Source organism: Rhamphochromis sp. 'chilingali', assembly GCF_963969265.1.
Source record: "Rhamphochromis sp. 'chilingali' genome assembly, chromosome: 21".
Taxonomy (NCBI): domain Eukaryota; kingdom Metazoa; phylum Chordata; class Actinopteri; order Cichliformes; family Cichlidae; genus Rhamphochromis; species Rhamphochromis sp. 'chilingali'.
In genome coordinates, this window is record NC_137949.1 from 7205034 (window position 1) to 7227691 (window position 22658).

Consider the following 22658-nt stretch of genomic DNA (forward strand, 5'->3'; position numbering starts at 1 on the left):
TCCATGCTACCTTGATCATAGCCTCTCCTCCTCCATGGTTTTGGTGGAGATAGCTGCTGTAGGGTTTGTCCATAATGCTGCATTACCTATCAAGCTATAGTGTTCACTTGTAACCTGCAGTTATCATTCTTATGATTTTTATAATTAACACATGTTGATACTTATTATAGACATTAACTGTAACTCCATTCCCTGTCTGTTGCCAGTACTATTGCTGTTTTTTCCACATACTATAAACCCTACAGTCAGTTTACATGTGGATCATCTACTAAACAGAGTAAACAGTAAAAACAAATTGAGCTGGTTTTTGCACATTTATTAAAAAAACTCAACTTACATCTATTTATGTACATGAGACATGTATAATTCTCTGTAATACAATATAGCATAAAATACAACTTATGAAAAAACTAGACTTTAATATCATTGTAGTTTTTAAACAAAACGACATATAATAGAACGGCACTGACCTGTTTGTAAGTGTGTAAAAACAGACTCTTGCATACTTATTCACAGTTTCTATGAAATGCACAAAAATTGCCAGCATGAATGTAAAATCTAGCTTATGTATACAATAACATACAGTAACTACAGCAAGCATTCACCATCACAGAGTCCGCGTATAATCGGGATTTCAGTCTAAGTAGCATCTGAAGGTTTTTCCCTGGCATTCACTCTGTATGTCTTTACAGAGATAGACTGTAACACAATATAATACACGATAATATTGCTGCTGTGCAACCAAACTCTCAGTCAGTGATACTCTAAGAAGCAAATGTGCGGCTCATCTCACTTAAACTTTGGAGAAAAACTTCCGGGTTCCAGGATCAGCACGGCTCTCTTTCAGTGTGTCTGACAGAGTGGTTTTGACGATTTTCCTGTCGGCTTTGGAGATGTTTGTCTTGAGTTTGAGCAGAGCCGAAACATGTTTTTCACTGTTGGTGACAGAAAGAAGAAAGGGTTTTAAAAAAGTGACGTAAAGTCAGAGACTGTGAAAAAAGGATTGTCATGTGAAAGCTGCCACATTTGATATAGAAAAAAAATATATAAAGAAATTGAGCTTTTTTTTTTAGCTAAATATAATCTGCAATGTTTTATTTCACTTTCAACATAAGAATAACAGCAGAAGTTCTAACTTCACTGATCCCGTCTAAACTTGTGTTTCATTGCCATGTTATGTCTTTTTCTGTCTGCCCCTGACACACATCCTTCCTGCAAACACTGAAAGCTGTCAGTAACACATCACCATCATCTAAACTGCTGAGAAGAGGGGAGATGGAAAATGTGACTCAGTCCACCTCTGTTGGAAATGTGACAATAGGTGGAACTCCTACTGCTGAAATGGATCCGTGCCTGAAATGCATGTGATTCTCCATGTGATGGCAAAACCCATGGTCACACTCTACAGTTGGTAACTCTCGTGTATTTTTATTTCTTCATTTGAACACAATAACACACTTTAGTTTCCAATAAGTTTATTGATTGGTTTAAGCACATTCGTTCAATTTGTAAGCGCACATTTAGTTTACTTATTGTGACATGGGACCCTGTAACACACACACACAGTCTCGAAAGTGAAAGGAACAGTTCTTTGTTTATGCACACACTCCTCACTCTGTGTCACACACACACGTCTCATGTCAGCTCTCACTGCCAAACAGAACACACAGTTATTGAAACAGTCAGGCACACCTGTTCTTCCTGCCTGCGCACCGCCCTGCGAGCTCACTGTGTCACTCCTCCGCTGCAGCAGGCCAGAAACCACACCTCCCCCACACACCCCCACCGCCCGACTGAGGCCAGCCGAACGTACACCCCCGCGAGCAGGAGAGGAAATCGGCCACAACCACCAAAAGTTAGGTGTGAACAGCAGCGGCTCCCCACAGAGAGCCTGTTTTAGCTGCACAAACGCCACCTGGCACTGGACCAGATCGGGGGCACCTTTCCTGGTGAGATCGGTCAAGCGGCTGGCCAGGTCCGCGAACCTAGGCACAAACCGGCAGTAGTAGCCTGCCAGCCCCAGGAGACGTCCCACCTCCTTTTTGGTCTTCTGGCGCAGACAGGATGCAATCGCTGCTGTTTCCTCCACCTGCGGACGCACCTGCCCGTGACAGACTCCCCAACCTGTGCAGTTTTGCTCTCAGGTCCAGCACGTACTGAATCTCATTTTTCACGGGGCTCGACCCTTTCTCCCAGTTTTCTTTAATCAGGTCGAGCACCTTCTATGGCTGTCTGCTCTACAGCAACTCAAAGGAGAAAATCCTGTGGAGGTCTGGGGTACCTCCCTCACTGCAAACAGAGGGTCTAACCAGCGATCCCAATTGCGTTCATCCTCATGTATGAACTTATGAATCATGGACTTTAAAGTCTTGTTCAGCCGCTCCACCAGCCTGTCAGTCTGAAGGAGGTAGACACTGGTCTGAACAGATTTAATGCCCAGTAATTTTTATAGCTCCTTTAGTGTGCGAGACATGAACGCCGTGCCCTGGGTGGTCAGTATTTCTTTTGGAATACCGACCTGGGAGATGACCTTAAACAGGGCTTGCGCACACTTTTCTGCCTCCTCCCCCCAGAGTCAGTGTTAGATGACCCCACGTCTCATCCCCGCATACTGCCCCAGCAAGCTATGTAACCCTGGCCAATTAGTTGGTGTCCAAAATTAGGGGATGCAACAGGCGCTGACCAACTGCTGCCTTTACCCCTTGCGTTTTGCCCTTGTATTGTAGCAGAAGCGGCACCACAGGATACTTGTGTCCCCATACACACATTTCACCTCCACCCATTCTGCTTCCAACGCCCCAGGCTGAACCAAGCTTTGGTGGACCAGGATCTGCGTCCAGCCCGAGTCCACCTTCTTGACACCTTACCGGAATGTGCTACGTACCTCCGGGACCAGGGGCGGGTGCTGTAGCCCCGGCGACGCTGGACGCGGAACACCCGTCCCAACTCATTGGACATTCCCGCAGTAGGTGCCCCGGCCACACACACTTCCAGGACTCTGTGCGGCTCCCCGTGGCTCAGAAGCGCGGCCCCGTGGCCGTCGGGCAATTCTGGGCCACCGGCCTAAAGCAGCGCTGTGAAGGGGTTTGTGGGACCCCACACGCCGGCGCCTAAACTCAGCGTTTGATGAGCTCCGCCGTGTAGCCTCCGGTCTGGTGGCAGGTGATGGAAGCGGACCCAGTGGGCAGTGGCCTCGGCCAGCCCCTCAAAAAACACTGCTCGAGGACCACGAAGTTCAGCACACACGCCTCCTCCAGTGATGGCCCTGAACGTAGCCCCGGACTAGGGCTGGGTATCGTCACTGATTTCTAGAATCGATTCAATTCCGATTCACAAGGTCCCGAATCGATTCGATTCGATTCAATTCAATTCGATTTGAATCTGGGAAATTTTGACAGTCAGAAATATTATAATTCAGATCAGTACATTTACATATTTTTGTATCTATAAAAAGGAAGCTGACACACGCAAGACTTTATCAAAGGTGTGGGCGTCACAGCAGATGCCTTTGTGTCAAAGTAGCTGAAGATAAAACACAGAAAAACATGAAGGCGAGTTTCCTGGCCTGGGATTTTATAAAAATATTCTGCAGTACATCAAAAACGAAAGAAAACCATTAATCAACACATGAACATTACCTCTGGAGTTACAGCGGTTTTATTAGAGACACGACTAAGCGTTTTGCATTTTGCATCATTTTAAAAAGTTTACATTTGTTCAGTATTGAACGGCAGAAATGAGGTTTTCTTTCCGGAAGAATGTAAAAGGGAAAAAAAACGTCGGCCGACAGCGCTGTAAACAACGGTAGAGTTGTGCGTAACAAGCAAGCGAATAATGAAGAAAACAGATTTTTAGACGGGAAACTGTTGTTGAAGAGAGGGGGGGGGGAGGGGGGGAGAGCTGTGCATCGTGGTGGAAGCAAAACAGTAAAAGTCAGAGTGAATTCATGACGATGTTTATGTGAAGCGTAGTTTGGATCTTCTTTTGCTGCTGGTTCAGTCAATATTGTTTGGAGAGACATCAAACTAACAGCTTTAGAATCAGCGCATGAAGGGCGTGAACACAAAGCGCCGACCCGCCGAAACATCAGAATCAGCGAGCTGTCAGCTTTCAGCCCCGACTGTGAGAAGGGCGACATCTAACTGATTCTGATCTGCGGGTTGCGCTGTGTGTTTAAGTCTTTGTGCAGAATCCGTGTTCCTGCTCTCATTTACTGTCTTAGCTGTTTGGTGGTTCTTGAAATTTTGTGAGATTTCACCAGAGATTCTGGCATTTCGGGCAAAATAAATTTATATTAAAAAATTGATTCAGGATTTTAATGAATCGATTTTACGTTATCCAAGCCAGAATCGATTTTAATCGATAAATCGATTATAAAAACCCACCCCTACCCCAGACCTTTGCTAAACTGAAGACCAGAACAAGACAGTTTGGTTTCTGGTGCCACATTTGGAAAAAACTCTCCTTTTAACTCTAATTAACAAGAATTATTGACTTCATCTACTCACAGCTGCTGCTGCTTCTCTCATGCCAGCATGTTTTATTTAGTTCTCTGTTTCAGTGCACTATCAGTGAAACTGGTAATGTAAAATAGAAAGGCAGCACATCTACTTTCAGCTCATGTTAGTTCCCATGAATGTAGCTCATCCTGCTCACAAGATATATCTGATACCAATTAAGATGTTTCGCTCAGTCAGCTTCCTGTTTACCTGAGGTCGGGATAAGCAGATCCCAGTGAAACGATTTGCATCTGTATGGCAGGAATATCTTGGAGTTTTAGCACTTCTGCAATCTTGGTCAGGATTTCCTTTAACCAGTCTTGTTTGGATCCCTGTGAAGACAAATCAGCGACGTCAGTTTAGTCTGCAAGTTTCCCCAAACTGTAATCAGCATAGCTGCTGTTTTTGGAAATAATGATGTTTTTTCTTCTGGAGTAATTGCACTGGAATTTTAAGCTAGCTGGGCAGTAAATGTGAATTTTAAATTCTTTCAGTTACACAGGCTGAAAATTTGCTCCAGTCCTGTACTGCAATGGCAAAGGATTCATTTTAGCTTATTATAATCCCTGTATCATAATAGTGACCCCCTCCCACTCCTTGTCCTCTCATCATTCCAGATCCAATATCTATTGAGAAATGTCTTTTTTCTATTTCTTACTGATTTTTCTTTTTATTCACTTGATTTTAAAAGTATAACCAAAGTAAGAGGGTAAATTTCAAAACTTAAATACAGCCCGTCAACGGTTCTTTTAGTGTAGTTAGTTGAATTTGTGACTAAGGTTGTTCGCCTCATTCCGCTTCCTTGGTACCACCAACACCCAGGTCCTCAAGTGGGAGCCCACCATCACCTCCGTCATAAGGCCCAGCAGAGGATGTACTTGCTGAGGCAGCTGAAGAAATTCAACCTGCCAACAACACTGCAATCATTGAGTCCATCCTCATCTCCTCCATTACCGTGTGGTATGATGGAGCCACCATCAGGGACAAACAGACTGCAGCGTGTTGTGTGCTCTGCTGAGATGGTGATTGGCTGCAGACTCCCATCTCTGCAGCACCTGTACACCTCCAGGACACTGGGGCGTGCAACTCGGATCACAGCTGACCCTTCTCATCCTGGACACAGCTTGTTCGACCTGCTCCCCTCAGGCAGAAGAACAGTTTCTTCCCCTCTGCTGTTGGACTCATGAACAATAACCATATGACTGTTCCCACCACAAACACATGACACTATACTGTGTTCTGTGCATCTGTTCCATTTTTGCACTGATCATCACCTGCATACATGTATATATCAATCTGCTTAGCACTTTTAATTTAAATTTTTATGTTTATTTAAGCGTTTGTCTCACAGTATGTTTTGCAATAAGTACCACAGCAATTTCCTAATGTTGTAAACCTGCTCAACATTTGACAATAAAACCCTTTCTGATTCTGATTCACCCTGTCAAACAATGTTTTGCTGATCAGTGTTTGTGCTTGATTGATTTAATTTGTGTCTCAGTTAAAGTGTGCATTAAAGATCAAGTCTCACCATTTTGGCAAACAGCTCGTGCAGTTTCTCTCCATTTTCTTGCACAGTCTCGTAAGCCTTCTGCTGCTGATTGCTGTCCTTCAGTTTGACCTCTCCTTTCAGGAGACTCTGGACATATTCCACTGTCATTTCCTGGTAAAGCCGACCAATCAGCTCCTGAATTTAAACCAAGTATTTAAGTAGTCAGAGCGCATCATAATCCTTTTACTAAAAAGGTGGCAATGAAGGCAATAATGGCCATTCAGTCCATTATAAAGTTTCCTCCTTTTACCTGGTAAGAGGACTGACTGGAACCCTGAAGTTCTTGAAGCTGGTCTTCAGTGCTGTTCAGCAGCTTCTCAAACGTGTTCTTCTTCAGCCAGTCACTGGTTCCCACCTTCTGGTAGTGTGGCTGTGTGAGGAACAAATAACACATTGTTTTAAAATCTTTGATTAAAACATGTTAGGATTTAATCCTGAGGATTATTGATATCTGCAGTTGTAAAGAACTTACTTTGAGGATCTTGTGCACAGGGGTTAATAAATAAGTGTGGGCAGACTGTTTCATCTCAGTCAGGACCTGCAAACAGTTTTCCCGCACATTCTCTGGGAACAGATCGTGCTTCTCAAAGAAATCCCTTTAGACAGACCACACAGGACACATTAGCTCACAGTGAAGTATTCTCCTTTTATGATGAAGTTAAAATCTGAATTTCCATCTAACTGGATCAGAAACAAACCTGAACTGTTCGACACAGCTGAGGTTTGCCTTTATGAAAGCTTTGCTGTGCCGTTTGTTCTGCCTTATGATGTCTTCATGAAACTCTTTATACCTGCAGAAGATTAAGAACAGCTTTCACTTTTATTATCTTGTTATTACCAAACGTAAAACTAAAATGTATTTTCAAATTTAAATATTTAAAAGACAGCCTTGTGAAGCCTTGTTACCTCTGCATGAAGTCTGTCAGGTTGGATGTTATTTCCTGGGCCTTGTGTCGGTCTCTTACAGTTATATGTGCTGATGTCACCATGCCGTTGATAAACTGAAGACAAATGGATTGACAAATCAGTGGCAGTTTTAAGTTCTCAAAGCACTTTACACAGCAATGCACTTCCATCATTTTCAGATCCAGTTAAACACCAGGAACCAAACCCAGTGCTTTACAATGTTAGTGACAAACCCAAGTGATTAAACTACGGAACCATGGGAGGGTTTGAAACTGTGACTCTGATCCGACAGTAAATACGTTTCTATAAATGACCCAAACAAAAATAATTGTCTTCCTTGTTTGTAAATCTTTTTCTCAAAGTTTCTCAAAGTCTTTTTCAGTTTGGTTAATATGTGCAGCAGGCTGGAAAATATTTGTCGGCACTTCTTAAGTGTTCTACAGTGAATAACAGAGGAAATGTGATGTCAAAACAATGTTACGTCAATATTTAACCACAACATAGCAATTTATTCAAAGCCTCTCATCATGGTCAACAATTAGAAGTCAACAAATGCAGGACTCACTATAAGGATCCTTGAAGTTGGCCACCACAAGTGACACCTTTCACATTGTATTAATACATTTTCATAAAAGCATCGATTTCAGCCTTTTTAATAACAAGTTTATGCAGCAACTGTACCTGGATGACATCATAGGCCACAGGACTGGCGTAGCAACCATCATCTCTTGTCGGCTCCTTTCCTTGATCCCACTCTTTCTTTGCTTCATCCAATACTCGGCCAATATAAATCATCAGGTCGCTCTAAACACACAACAACACACAGCTGCCAGTTTTAAACCGCTTTCATGTGTAAAGATTTAATTACTGACAGTAATAATTACATCTACAATATTATGTTCAAAAAAATTAAATCAACAACTCTTTGATGCTTGTCTTGCACATCTCACTTTAAGCCCTGCAATGACCATACTGATTAACTGGATACACGCCTCAGATACACTGTGTTACCTGTTGTTTGCTGAGGTACTGCTCCTCCAGAGCTTTCAGTAACTCGTCAGGAAGCAGGTTTCCCAGCGCTTCAGTATTGATATTACTGGCCAGCTCAGCTTTTTCAAGGATTCTGGTACACAGAGCAGATAACACATGAGTTTCTATAAACAACCCAAGTTGTGTTTAGTCTACAAAAATGGCATTTTATTTAGCACATTAAGAAAACAAGAAACTGGCTGTTACATTTGTATTATTATTCACTATCTGTAATTGCTCAGGTATTTATTCTTCTAAAAACAATGAAGGACCTCACACTGACAGACATCCTCATGTTTAGTCACAGAAAGATGCTGCTTCAAACAATAATTGAACTGGTGGCTTACTCTGGATAAAACTCCTTCACCCATCGCAGGAGGAAGCTGCAGTCCTTGTCATCCAGAACAAAGTCTGCAATCTGTTTGAGTCTTGCGCTGAAAGTTTGATGGTACTGTCTTGCATAAAAGTTACAGATGTCCATCTCTGGTGGGTAGCAGTTGTTCACAATCTCCACCACCCACTGCAGGTCCTCCTTCAGCTGTTTGCCCATGGACTGGATGTCTGCCTGGATCGAGGACTGGTTCACCTGATCACCAATGAGGCTCGATGGGTTCTCCAAACGACTATACACTAATTCATGAAGCACTTTGTCATGGTGCTCCTTCCACTTCTTGGGCCTCCAGGCTGGTGGCGTCCGGCATATTTGTCCCCACAGCTGGTCCTGCTCTTCCTCAAGGTTGATGGCTTTCACTGCTGATATCAAAGCAAACACCTCTTCCTCACAGCTGAGAGAAAGACTCTGCTGCACGGTCTGCTCTAAACGCTTTTCAAGGGCTTCATAGTCTGCAGCAAGCTTTTTTACTGCTTCCTCGTGAGCTTTGAGTGCATCAGCCTCTGTTATCTCTCCAAACAGATGTTTCTCCCTGTCTATCAACAGTTGAGCGGCTTCGAACAGGTTTTGTCCTTCAAGGCATTCCTCAAAAGTAGGAGTCACTGGTGGAGAAAAACAAAGATAAATAATCTTCAAACAGTTCATATTTCTCCTAAAATAAGGTATTTAACATTTCTGGAACAAATGGAGAACCTTATTTCTGTAACAGAGGTGTTTTTCACACATCAGCACTATTTTCCACAAAATTTTGTGGAACAACCGTAACATCAATTTCCTTTCTTTTTTTAATATGTCACACAAAACATAATTTAGTTGAGATACAGAGGGTTAACAGGAAATAGCTAATAACAGCTGGATGTATGTCACCTACCAACTGGCCGCTCTTCTTCAGTAGGTGATTGGTGTCCATCAGTAGTGGAAGGACCGTTGTTGCTGGGTTGACCTGTGGGGCTTCGCCAGAACTTTTTAAACCATTTTCCTCCAGCTCTTAAAGTTTGTTCAGGGGAACTGTTGGACGTGCCTGTTGTGGATGAACCTGACAGTGTCCGCATTCTTCTCCAGGTTGTAAAACGTGACCAACAGGCCAAGAAAGGTGCTGAGAAATCTGCAATTTAAAAAAAAACTGTTTTAATATACATTTTTTTAATATGATTGGCATAAACGAAACATTTTAGCCTTGTGTATAGCATGACCGTGAAATTAAAAATAGATTAAACCATAAATCTGCAATATGTACATTGTCATAATACATAATAATCAATAAATAAATACATTGAATTGCTTTGAATTCCAATAAGATTACATAAAGAACAAGTGAAACTGTCATGTTTCATGCAGGAAGGAAGATGAAAAAACACTTTTTACAGAACAACACATTTAAAAATGAGACATAAACAACATCAGCCCTAACACAACAAAGAAAACTACTGACATCATCCAATCGAATTACAACAATACACCAAAGTAAGTCTGTAAAAAGTATTTTTGTGGCCAAACAAACTATCCACATGATATATATCTATAAAGAACATAAAACATCTTTCAGATTCTACGTCACAGTCACTGCTTTGAAAGTAACTGCAGCTGCTGTGAGCTTTTATGCCTAACGAGACAAGCTCCTCCTGCTCAGACGATGTAGGGAAATTTCAGAGAGACCCACAGAGCCACGCATGCAATCCCTCCCCTTCCAAAGCACACAGACACACACAGACACACACGCACGCACGCACTTAACCAGATTATTTGCAGGTCAGAAAGTCTCGGTGCGTAGTATGCTTTGGATGGCACTGACAAATAAAGAGTTTTGCTTTTGTTTGGTGACTCAGTGAAACATCGAGCTGACTGTTATGACAGACAAACATAAAAGCAAATGAAATAAAATGTTTGAAAACAAATCTGAACAAGTACTAAAATGATTTTTCTTTCTGCCAAATGATGTATCCTTGCAATTTTCTGTTGTTACAGCAGCATTCAGGACCAGAATAACACACTAATGCAGTCACAAAAGTAAATGATGCTTTAACTTGGTTTGGGTATCAGTTAATTATTAAAGGTTCATTTGTACATGTGAACAGACTCTTTAGATCTGTTATTTTGTTTTAATACAGAAAAAGTCCAGTATGACTTACTTACTTATTTTGGTTTCATATTGTTCTTTCTGGTGTTTACATTGCATCTTTTAAACAACTGACATCCACTTTGACCTTTCTGCTGCTGTGTGGATACACACTGCAGGTATATCTTTTACTAAGTCAAACAAACATTTATCCAGGCCTGAGTTACAGAGGGCTGCAGTCTACACAGAGACACCCAGATCTCTCTCTCCCTAGCTCTTCCAGTATAGGGCACTGAGCTGTTCCTGGGTCATCCAGGAGAATCTCTCCAGTGTAGGGGTGTGCCTGAGAGCCTTATCCCAGCTGGATATGCTTGAAAGCTCTCACCTAGGAGGCTCCCTAGTCACATATCCACACCAGTGGCTGCTTTCCATGTGGAGGAGCAGCAGTTCTGAGATTCTCACCCCATCTCTAAGTGAAAGTCCCCCTACCCTCTTAGAAAGGTTATTTCCAGCATTTGTATCCACAGTCTCATGTTTTTGGTCCCTACCAAGAGCTCTTGGCCATTAGTGAGTGTAGGAACATAGACCAGCTAAATGTCACCATTTAATTTAAGACAAAAAATACAAAAAAAACCCCACCCACATTATCTGTAAAAAAGGTGCTTGCTCAGGTAGTCCAGCAGGTCGTTTACCAGTTGGAAGGTCTGCGGATTGATCCCTGGCTCCTCCAAACTGTGTGTGGAAGTATCCTTGGGCAAGATACTGAACCCTGAGTTAATCCTGATGCATTCATCAAAGTGTTAGTGTGTTCATGACTGAGACTTTGGCATCAAACACCATTTCTGCAATTTGTATGAGTCCTACAGTCCTGTCAAAAGGACACAGTGGACTTCTATGTTGATGCCACATTAGTGGCGGTTGGGCAAACAGAGTACACAGACTTTCTGTTCAAATTAAAAGGAACAACAGCTTGGTCAGCCAGAAAGGATTTTACTCAACATTGTGGAAGAGGTGCCAGGAGATGAGTTGGAGCAAGGCAGGATCAGAGCGCTCTGAAGGCTTTAAGTATTATGATGTCTAGATGGAGAAATGACAACAACACATACACGCACAAACCCCTGCGTAGGCTCCTCTAAACCCTTTAGCTCCTTGCTCTGTTGCGCTATATAAACACCAGTCCATTTAAGATGCCTTTCTTTCTTGATCCTGATCTGGGAGATGTAATTATTGGACTAACAAAAAGAAAACGACAAGCACACACTCGTACACTTTGGGAGGAAATCCACGCAGGTGCAGGAAGAACATGCAAACGCTCCACATGAAGGCCCCGCTTGTTGCTGTAGAGCGCTAACCACTAAAGTGAGGCACAAAAGGTCAAAACCAGTTTTGTTTTCTTGCTCTGGTGTTTTTTCAGATCTAAGGCAATTGTTCTTCCCCTTCAAGACCCTCTATGATTTCATACAAAATTGCAACAGCAATTGAGAAACATTCAAAGTGTCTCTTTTGCAATTTAAATGACTTCAACTGATTTTTATAGTAACATTTTTGTCAGTTAAAAGTGTCAGCCACATTCGACCTGTGTGGTTTTTACTGCCTATAACTTAAATTTCCTGCTGTGATGCAGTAACAGTTTTTCTTACCCTTCACTCTGCAGGATCTGCAGGATCTGCGGGGGAAGCAGCGGGGAAATGTCGAACACATTTTCCTTAATGCAGCAACTAACAGTCGTGTCTCAGCAGCAGTGATGGGAATAACGGCGTTACTTTTTTCACTAATGAGTAATCTGGGTTACCGTCACTAACAAGAAAATGCAGTGCGGTTGCGTTACTATCTTTCAACAAGCAGACGGTCAAAGCTGTCTTCAGCTTACCGCATCTTATATCAGTTCCATGTAAGTAGCTGTCTACGTAAGTAATCTGGGCACAACAGCTTTAAGCAGCTAGGCGCGCTCCCGCAGACGGTTATCACTTTCTGGCAGACATCACTTTTTGGCACAACACCTGGAGTTAATGGGGCAAAACAATCACATGAGTGCTGCTGTTTGACTGAGGAAGAATAAAGTAGTCGTAGTCGTGTTAAGCCAATCACATGACCACTTCAAGACAAAGCAACAAGGTAATATTTACCAGTTTTTAAATTGTGTTAATAGGCCACGTAAAACCAGAGTCATGATAAACAATATACACGCGTGTTTTTTCCTGAATACTTTCATCACTTTTAGCAAGCTAGCAAGCACTCTCTGCTTATGAGCAAAAAATTTAAAAACAAACAAACCAAAAAACAGCCGGTTCCTGTTGGTGGAAAAATGCACCATGTCGACCAATCAAAAAATGATATGGCAATATGACATTTGGTTGTTTAGGGAAGTTTTAGGAGTGACGGCGAGAGAGAGAGAGAGAGAGAGAGAGAGTGTGAGTGAGTGAGAGAGAGAGCGAGAGAGAGAGAGACAGCAGAAAAAAGAGAGAGAGCGAGTTTTAAGATGTGAGAGATTTGTGACGTTTAGCGTGTTTGGAGTGTGTAGTTCATGTTGTCTTGTGTAGTTAGTGTGCAGTGTTGTGGATAGTTTTGTGTTGTGTGTCAGAACAATGAGGCGACTGCTGTCTCCAGGTAGAAACAGGAGTGATACACCTGCTCCTGTCAGACCTGCAGGTATCAGGCTGTGATGTTCTTCTTTACAGTGGACAGAAATTATTGTTTGGAGTGGCACAAATAATTTGTGTGGCATCTTATTGAATGCAGCTGATTGTTATATAAATAGTTTGAAGTGGTTAATTTAAAAGGGGTAAAAGGTAAATGGCTGCAAACAGCTTTGGTGTTTGCAAAAAGTGTGCATAGGATTTTAAAATTGACCATTTATATTGCATTTAAAGTTATGAAATATGATTCATTAACCATGTTTGTGGTTGTTACATTAAAAATATAACTTTCTACTCAGATTTTATGGTTTTTGTTTCATTTTAGATCAATTGTGTTAATACAGTATGTCAAAATGAAAACATAACTGTAAATTCAGACATGTGAGGTTGTGCTGAAAAGGATGATACCAAACAAGGCAAAGTAAACAGTATTTAAAGGTGAAATGTAGAGGAAATATCAAAAGTAGTTAAAAATTGCCAATTACACCCTGGACCCCAGAGGGTTAAACATTTTTTTTAAACTAACGCAATAGTTACTTTTCAAGTAATTAATTACTTTTAGAATATTCTAACTCGGTTACCAACTCAGTTACTTTTTTTGAAGTACCTAGTAACTATAACTAGAAAAATTTGCATTTCCTGCGAAAATGCAGTGTGGATGCTTTAAAGCTGAAGCTGTCTGCAAAAACTAGCTGAAAAAGCTGAAAAGTTGCAGAAATTGTAAAAACTTTGCAGAAGCAAAGGAACTTTGCTAAAATGAAATAACTTAGCAGAACTGCAATATCTTAGAGGAAACATAATACTTGGCAGAAATACAATAGCATACCAGAACTTAGCAGAAATATTGTAACTTACCAGAAACATGATAACTTCTCAAAAATACAAGAATTTAGGAGAAATAGTATAAGATAACAGAAAGAATGTATTTAGCCAAAAATACTTAAGCATTACAGAAACACTATGATTTAGAAAAATAGTACAACATAGCAGAAATACTGTGATTTACCAGAGACACTGTGATGAACTATGAATATTGTAATTTTAAATCAATACTATGTTTCAGCACAAATACTATAATTTGACAGAAATACTATAATTTGGCAGAAATACCATGTTTCAACACAAATACTCTGGTTTAGCACAAATATTATAACATAGCAGAAATACAATTATATAGCAGAAATGCTATATTTAGAAAGAAAAATATAATATAGTAGAAATAGTATGATTTAGCAGAAATACTACAATATAGCATAATAACAATGATTTAGAACAAATACTATGATTGAACAGAATAGTAATAACTTAAGTGAAAATACTGGAAAATGTAAGATGACAAGCTGAAAAAAAAAAACGGAACATGGTTAAGTTCCCTCAAAACTAATTGTTATTCACCTGTGAAAAAAAAAAAAAAGAAATAAAAATAAATTTAAAAAACAAGAAGGAACAGCCAACAGATACACACAAAATCAAATATGTATACACAAATGCACAGAGAGAGAGACACACGGAGTATGGGCAGAAATCTGTGCCATCAGAAACTGAATTTGAATAAGTTAAATTTGAATTTGAATTGCTCAGACTGAATCTGAATTGTAACTTGAATAAATGCTTTTGAAAACCGAATTTGAATTAGTCTCATTTGAAATTGAATTTATGGTTTGAAAATGATCATCACTAAATTGAAATTGAATTTTATATTTTGAAAATGAATTGATTTGCTTTGAAACTGCATTTTATCCTTTAAAAATTCAGCTCTCGAATAATTTCAGTTTCACTTCTCACCATTCAGTTTCAGTTCTACAATTCAATTTCAGTTCCAAAATTCAGTTTTTTGGAACTTACATCCGGTTCCGGTTCAAGCGCAGATTAATAGAACTACGTTTTACTAGCGGACCGAAAGTGTTACTGACGGGAATCTACAGCATCTTTAGCTGAATTAAGACTTCAGAAGTCATTCGTCATGTCGAATGACCAGCGGATAAACTCTCAGGTTGGTAATAAATGTATTACATGTATAAGAACAAGCATCATGTTAACAAATGATAGCCGTACAGTAACTGTTATGCTTATTGTAGCTGTTAGCTAAAAACGCTAATTTAGCGTAGTTTGCCCTGAATTCAGCTTTGACAACAAATATGATCGACTGTTTCTAGTAGAATTCCAAAGTTGTCATCTTGGACCCTCTCAGAGTACCCCCTCTGTATGCTTGCAGAGACCCCTACAGTAGGGAAACATGCAAAACGGTGTCCAAACCTTTGTATTTTAGCTTTATTTATGTCTTACACAGCATCCCAACTCTTTAGCTGACTTAATAACTTTAGCTAAAGTGAATAGTTAGTCTAATTCATTAGTGCAGCATTACTGGGTCACCTCTGTTTGAAGTGATATACAACTATCACTGAAACAGCAAACTTTGTAAATAAGCAAACAACACTTCTCATTCTCTAAGCGTTTGGCCACAGCTGTAGATTACACTATCAGTGCTTATTCACTCTTAACAATAATTACATTTCTAAATTTACTTTGTGCATTTACAGGTAAACAATATCTAAGATTTTATCTAAATGACTGCTTTGTCTTTGAAAAGGGTGAAGAGCCTGAGGCCGGTGACAGTCCAGTTCTACTCTAAGTACATCCTTACTGTGGCTCACAGGACAAGGCCACATTCCTGTCCTGCCAGAAGAGAAGAGAAGCTTCAGAGTCTTCATGCAGTTCAACCACACCTGTCATATTCCATATGACAGGGGTCTCAAACTCCAGTCCTCAAGGGCCAGTGTCATGCAACTTTTCCATGCCCTCGAGGACTGGAGTTTGAGACCCCTGCCGTATGGTGTTTATGCTGTTTTCTACCCCACAGTTACAGCATGTCTGACTGCCTGTTCAGCATATGCAAAAATATATGAGTTTAAGCATGTGATGACTAAGGCCTTCCATTATGGTGTTTGTCATCACATGTCACAGACATCTGGATGATCATTTGGAATAAACAGAAAACTAAAAACTTGTTACTTCATCTTATCTTTATTATTGTTCTTATTTTTCATTGTTAGGCATTGGGTTTATTTGTAGTAGTCCTTTCCAACTTCTTTCCCTCTTCCATGTTACTGTGGCAGCTTGTCAGCATCTATTTGGGGTTGGGAGTGGAACAGAAAGTAAGGAAATCCAAAGTGCCATTAAAACCAGGAGAGGTTCTTATATTTCAGAAGAAGGGATTAATTCAAAAGACCTCAATGCCATATTTTATTTAGGAACCCTAGAGAGCACTTTGCAAAATAACACATTCTTGTAATTTCACCCTCAGATGAGCCAAGCTACGACTGTCAGGGAAGGTGATGTAGGTACAGAGCATATGAGAGTGGTTAAGTTAATGTCTCTTGTCTAGATGAAGGCACAAGAGGGATGGATGGCAAGGCGTAGAGATTCAGTATCTTCAGTCTTCAGTGGACACTCCATTTCTGGCACAAAACACCTGTAACAGATGGTCGATTTAGGAGGTGACCCGACAACTTCAGCCTGTCGAACATATTAATGGAGCAGTATGTTTAAAAATAAAAAATCTAATTAAGTAGAATTATTATGGTAGTTAAACACAGTGATAGTTGTATATCACATTATATCACTTCAAACAGAGGTGACCCAGTAATGCTGCACTAATGAATTAGACTAACTATTCACTTTAGCTAAAGTTATTAAGTTAGCTAAAGAGTTGGGATGCTGTGTAAGACATAAATAAAGCTAAAATACAAAGGTTTGGGCACCGTTTTGCATGTTTCCCTACTGTAGGGGTCTCTGCAAGCATACAGAGGGGCACTCTGAGAGGGTACAAGATGACAACTTTGGAATTCTACTAGAAACAGTCGATCATATTTGTTGTCAAAGCTGAATTCAGGGCAAACTACGCTAAATTAGCGTTTTTAGCTAACAGCTACAATAAGCATAACAGTTACTGTACGGCTATCATTTGTTAACATGATGCTTGTTCTTATACATGTAATACATTTATTACCAACCTGAGAGTTTATCCGCTGGTCATTCGACATGACGAATGACTTCTGAAGTCTTAATTCAGCTAAAGATGCTGTAGATTCCCGTCAGTAACACTTTCGGTCCGCTAGTAAAACGTAGTTCTATTAATCTGCGCTTGAACCGGAACCGGATGTAAGTTCCAAAAAACTGAATTTTGGAACTGAAATTGAATTGTAGAACTGAAACTGAATGGTGAGAAGTGAAACTGAAATTATCCGAGAGCTGAATTTTTAAAGGATAAAATGCAGTTTCAAAGCAAATCAATTCATTTTCAAACCATAAATTCAATTTCAAATGAGACTAATTCAAATTCGGTTTTCAAAAGCATTTATTCAAGTTACAATTCAGATTCAGTCTGAGCAATTCAAATTCAAATTTAACTTATTCAAATTCAGTTTCTGATGGCACAGATTTCTGCCCATAACGGAGGGTCTATGCCAGTCAACCAGTCTGAATATATTATATTTTTTCCAACAATGAGATGCTGCCCTAAACAGGGTCTCTCTCTCTCTCTCTCTCTCTCTCTCATGCACACACACAGGGAGAGAGAAGCACGTTTTCAGTCAAGCAGCCTGGGAGCTGCTAAATTTGAATCCACAGAGGCTGTGTACTTTTTCCCGCCAAAACAGGTGCACACACGCAGCACAGAGACAGGATTTTTGCAGTCTATTTCTCATAATGACGACTCCCCTCAAACAAATGACCATAATTTCCTAACCGTAGGGGCTAGAACGGTCATTCTTACACCGTTTTGTTCAGAAGAGATGGGGGAATCTTAAAGTGTTGACAATTTATCATTAAAATATGAATTATTAAAGATATTTGACTTCTAATGCACCATAACTGAGTGTTGACGCGACGAATCCTACTTCCGGGTCTAAAGTAGTCTGCGTTTAATATGGCTTTTGTGTTGTTAACATGTTTAATGTTATGTATTTTCTTCTATTTAATCTCAAAAAGCTCCTAAAACAGTCAGTGATCACTGTTGACCTCCCTCGGCTTTTATTACCGCTAATCATTTATTTAAGCTCAGTTTTTAAAACCTTAGGATGTAACTACAGCCCAGCCCATGCAGCAGTATATGAATGACTAACCTCGTATTGTGGATGGATTATCTCAGTTGTTCTCCTGGCTGAAGTTTGGTCCTTTTACAGCATCCTGCCATGCGATTACATTTGTTTCTGACCACCGAGAACACTCACGTTAACTTTTATCGAGTGGGAAAAAAAGTTAGCTTGTTTATATTATGCTAACATAGCTATGTCGCTAGCGGTCACGTAGCACATTATATACCAGCTAGCCCAACTTCAGTAACCCTACAAACGTCACTGCTGTTTAGTTTTCTGTCTTCATTTATGCTGGAAGTGATAAGAAAGCTGTACGTTTTAATTTGTTTCCAAAACCCCGCAGTCAAGACATGCTATATTGTATTTAGATAGAAGCTAGCGAGCTAACTCCCTGCTAACTTCTAACTCCGTTAAATGTCATAAATTCCGTTTTCATGGATGCCTGGATGTTAAACTCAATTGTTACACCTGGTAGAGCAGAACGCTGATCATTTTATTAAAGATGAAAGACTTTAGACAGTTTTTCAACTCTCAGTAATGCCACAGTGATCGTTTGATATGTGGACCTGCAGCGGAGTTTAGACCCAGACACGGCTAGTGACGTCAGACTGAACAACCGGATAGTGTGGATGCTTAAAGCATCCACACAATTACTTTTTCAAAGTAACTTGTCCAACACTGCTTATTATAGACATTAACTGTAACTCCATTCCCTGTCTGTTGCCAGTACTATTGCTGTTTTTTCCACATACTATAAACCCTACAGTCAGTTTACATGTGGATCATCTACTAAACAGAGTAAACAGTAAAAACAAATTGAGCTGGTTTTTGCACATTTATTAAAAAAAACCTCAACTTACATCTATTTATGTACATGAGACATGTATAATTCTCTGTAATACAATATAGCATAAAATACAACTTATGAAAAAACTAGACTTTAATATCATTGTAGTTTTTAAACAAAACGACATATAATAGAACGGCACTGACCTGTTTGTAAGTGTGTAAAAACAGACTCTTGCATACTTATTCACAGTTTCTATGAAATGCACAAAAATTGCCAGCATGAATGTAAAATCTAGCTTATGTATACAATAACATACAGTAACTACAGCAAGCATTCACCATCACCGAGTCTGCGTATAATAGGGATTTCAGTCTAAGTAGCATCTGAAGGTTTTTCCCTGGCATTCACTCTGTATGTCTTTACAGAGATAGACTGTAACACAATATAATACACGATAATATTGCTGCTCTGCAACCAAACTCTCAGTCAGTGATACTCTAAGAAGCAAATGTGCGGCTCACCTCACTTTAATTTTGGAGAAAAACTTCCGGGTTCCAGGATCAGCACGGCTCTCTTTCAGTGTGTCTGACAGAGTGGTTTTGACGATTTTCCTGTCGGCTCTGGAGAGGTTTGTCTTGAGTTTGAGCAGAGCCGAAACATGTTTTTCACTGTTGGTGACAGAAAGAAGAAAGGGTTTTAAAAAAGTGACGTAAAGTCAGAGACTGTGAAAAAAGGATTGTCATGTGAAAGCTGCCACATTTGATATAGAAAAGAAAAAATATAAAGAAATTGAGCTTTTTTTTAGCTAAATAGAATCTGCAATGTTTTATTTCACTTTCAACATAAGAATAACAGCAGAAGTTCTAACTTCACTGATCCCGTCTAAACTTGTGTTTCATTGACATGTTATGTCTTTTTCTGTGTGTAGCCAGTTTTCTGCCCCTTGACACACATCCTTCCTACAAACACTAACAGCTGTCATTAGCACATCACCAAACCTCTTTGAATTGCTGAGAAGAGGGGAGATGGAAAAGGTCTCAGTCCACCTCTGTTGGAAATCTGACAATAGGTGGAGCTCTTACTGAAATGGATCCGTGCTTCAAATGCATGTGACTCTCCGAATATGAACTATTTTTACCAAATAACTCTTCCATAAAACTCTTATTCAGCATAAACATATATGAGTGCTATCAAGAGCAGTGTTTATGTCTCCTGGTTCCCTTCTTCCTTTTTCTTTAAGGTTAGAAATAAAACCAAAACTAGACAGTTTGGTTTTCTGGTGGAAGAAATCTTTCATTTAACTCTAATTAACAGCATTATTGACTTCATCTACTCACAGCTGCTGCTGCTTCTCTCATGCCAGCATGTTTTATTTAGTTCTCTGTTTCAGTGCACTATCAGTGAAACTGGTAATGTAAAATAGAAAGGCAGCACATCTACTTTCAGCTCATGTTAGTTCCCATGAATGTAGCTCATCCTGCTCACAAGATATATCTGATACCAATTAAGATGTTTCGCTCAGTCAGCTTCCTGTTTACCTGAGGTCGGGATAAGCAGATCCCAGTGAAACGATTTGCATCTGTATGGCAGGAATATCTTGGAGTTTTAGCACTTCTGCAATCTTGGTCAGGATTTCCTTTAACCAGTCTTGTTTGGATCCCTGTGAAGACAAATCAGTGACGTCAGTTTAGTCTGCAAGTTTCCCCAAACTGTAATCAGCATAGCTGCTGTTTTTGGAAATAATGATGTTTTTCCTTCAGGAGCTATTGCACTGGAACTTCCAGCTAGCTGGGCAGTAAATGTGAATCTAAATTATTTCAGTTAAACAAACTGGAATTTTGCTCCAATTCTTACCAAAAATCTTGTACTGCAAGTGGCAAAGGATCTTGTTCCATTTAATAATATTATAATCCCTGTCTCATAATTGTAACTCCTTGTCCTCTCACCATTCCAGATCCAATATCTATTGACAAATGTCTTTTTTCTATTTCTTACTGATTTTTCTATTTCTTCACTTCATTTTGAAAGTAAAACGAAAGTAAGAGGATAAATTTCAAAACTTTAATATAGCCCGTCAATGGTTCTTTTATTATTGTTAGCTGAATTTGTGACTAAGGTTGTTTCACCCTGTCAAACAATGTTATGCTGATCAGTGTTTGTGCTTGATTGATTTTAATTGTGTCTCAGCTAAAGTGTGGAGTGAAGGTGAGTTTCACCATTCTGGCAAACAGCTCGTGCAGTCTCTCTGCATTTTCTTTCACAGTCATGTAAGCCTTCAGCTGACGATCCTTGTCCGTCAGTTTGACCTCTCCTTTCAGGAGCCTCCGGACATATTCTACTGTCATTTCCTGCTGAAGCCGACCAATCAGCTCCTGAATGTAAGTAACAAAAAAACATTTTTTGTCCATTGATTTAAAAGTTGGTAATAATGGCTTCATAGCAAAGTTTCACGCGGTCATGTTTCTACCTGATGACAGGATTGAGTCGAACCCTGAAGTTCTTGAAGCACGTCTTCAGTGCTGTTCAGCAGCTTCTCAAACGTGTTCTTCTTCAGCCAGTCACTGGTTCCCACCTTCTGGTAGTGTGGCTGTGTGGGGAACAAATGTAAGGCATTCTGTTGATCTGTGGAGATGAAGAGGATAGCTGAAATGAGGAAAAACTTCCTAAATCTGTTTTAAAGATGTAGGGAAATTTCAGAGAGACCCACAGAGCCACACATGCCATCCCTCCCCTTCTAAAGCACACAGTCACGCACACATGTGCGCGCACACACACAGAAAGCTGTGCTGTTTTTAGCGCTAGGACATCAGCATTCTTGGCTTCTGGGTCAACTTCTCTAAACAGACTTTGTAGACTGAAATATTGTGCGGTCTTTCATACTTTCAATGATCCTTTTACTTTTATTTTCATGGTCAGGTCAGTTGTGCAACAACACTAAAAGCTCACTAGAATGTTATGTTTTTGAAAATTTAGTTTTTATTTTGTTACCAACCAAAACTGATGGCCATAAAAAGTGTAAAACGGTGATGTTGTGTTCAGGTTTAGTCATTTACTGAATTTGGAGCCATCAGAGCTTTAGCGGCAATTATCATCAATAAACACGTGTGATGAGCATTAAGTAGACCGTGTCGTGGCAGATTTCTTTTCTGATGTATTAATCACATACTGTAACCATTTCACATTAGTAATAGTAATTTCACTTCCTCACTTTAGTATAGTATGCATGCATGTAGAATATCATCACAGGTAGGCCCCAAGTTTTATTGCACCTTCACGGTGGACCCATTGTAGACTTGAATATCTGCAGACATCCTGGAGGTGACGGTGGTCATAACTTTTCTTAGAGTGGGCGGGGGTCAAGGATGAGCTGGACTGAAGGCATGGGGATATGTGATGTGCTGTGGAATGCTCTTTGTTTGAGAGCTCACTGTTATTGTTAAAATTTCCACAACAACCTTTCTTTTTCTTTCTTTGCTTGTCTGTAAAAAGTATTTTTGTGGCCAAACAAACTATCCACATGATATATATCTATAAAGAACATAAAACATCTTTCAGATTCTACGTCACAGTCACTACTTTGAAAGTAACTGCAGCTGCTGTGAGCTTTTATGCCTAACGAGACAAGCTCCTCCTGCTCAGACGATGTAGGGAAATTTCAGAGAGACCCACAGAGCCACGCATGCAATCCCTCCCCTTCCAAAGC

General features: G+C 40.1%; 2 protein-coding genes across 5 annotated transcripts; both read right to left on the reverse strand.

Moving 5' to 3' along the window:
* Positions 1 to 309: 309 nt before the first annotated feature.
* LOC308389319 (tumor necrosis factor alpha-induced protein 2-like) lies at positions 310 to 19579 on the reverse strand (the record flags this gene model as incomplete). Of its 4 annotated transcripts, none has more annotated exons than XM_080870652.1 (12): positions 310 to 935; positions 4710 to 4831; positions 6031 to 6186; positions 6302 to 6421; positions 6524 to 6647; positions 6750 to 6842; positions 6958 to 7052; positions 7639 to 7761; positions 7969 to 8080; positions 8334 to 8979; positions 9249 to 9482; positions 19482 to 19579. In XM_080870652.1, the coding sequence occupies 11 exons, from the start codon at positions 9427 to 9429 to the stop codon at positions 794 to 796; spliced, it is 1914 nt and encodes a 637-aa protein (XP_080726778.1). In that variant the 3' UTR covers positions 310 to 793. The 4 variants fall into 4 exon arrangements, 3 of the variants coding, with proteins under 3 accessions (XP_080726778.1, XP_080726776.1, XP_080726777.1); XM_080870650.1 differs by lacking the exon at positions 19482 to 19579 and adding an exon at positions 12074 to 12134; XM_080870651.1 differs by lacking the exon at positions 19482 to 19579 and adding an exon at positions 9810 to 9948.
* On the reverse strand, positions 16108 to 21669 carry LOC308389323 (exocyst complex component 3-like protein 2). The gene is made up of 6 exons (XM_080870663.1): positions 21663 to 21669; positions 21423 to 21577; positions 21172 to 21327; positions 20494 to 20615; positions 19477 to 19623; positions 16108 to 16196 (listed from the first exon to the last, which is right to left on the reverse strand). Exons 3-6 carry the CDS (start codon positions 21298 to 21300, stop codon positions 16190 to 16192), a joined length of 405 nt encoding a protein of 134 aa, XP_080726789.1. The 5' UTR covers positions 21301 to 21327; positions 21423 to 21577; positions 21663 to 21669; the 3' UTR covers positions 16108 to 16189.
* Positions 21670 to 22658: the final 989 nt, after the last annotated feature.

Coding starts and splice junctions, on each gene's coding strand:
- LOC308389323 (XM_080870663.1), bottom strand. CDS start 21,300: ATGACAGTAGAATATGTCCGGAGGCTCCTGAAAGGAGAGGTCAAACTG. Junction 20,616..21,171: donor ACGAGCTGTTTGCCAGAATG/GTGAAACTCACC, acceptor TTGTCTTCACAG/GGATCCAAACAAGACTGGTT. Junction 19,624..20,493: donor TCTGCTTATCCCGACCTCAG/GTAAACAGGAAG, acceptor TGTCACCAACAG/TGAAAAACATGTTTCGGCTC.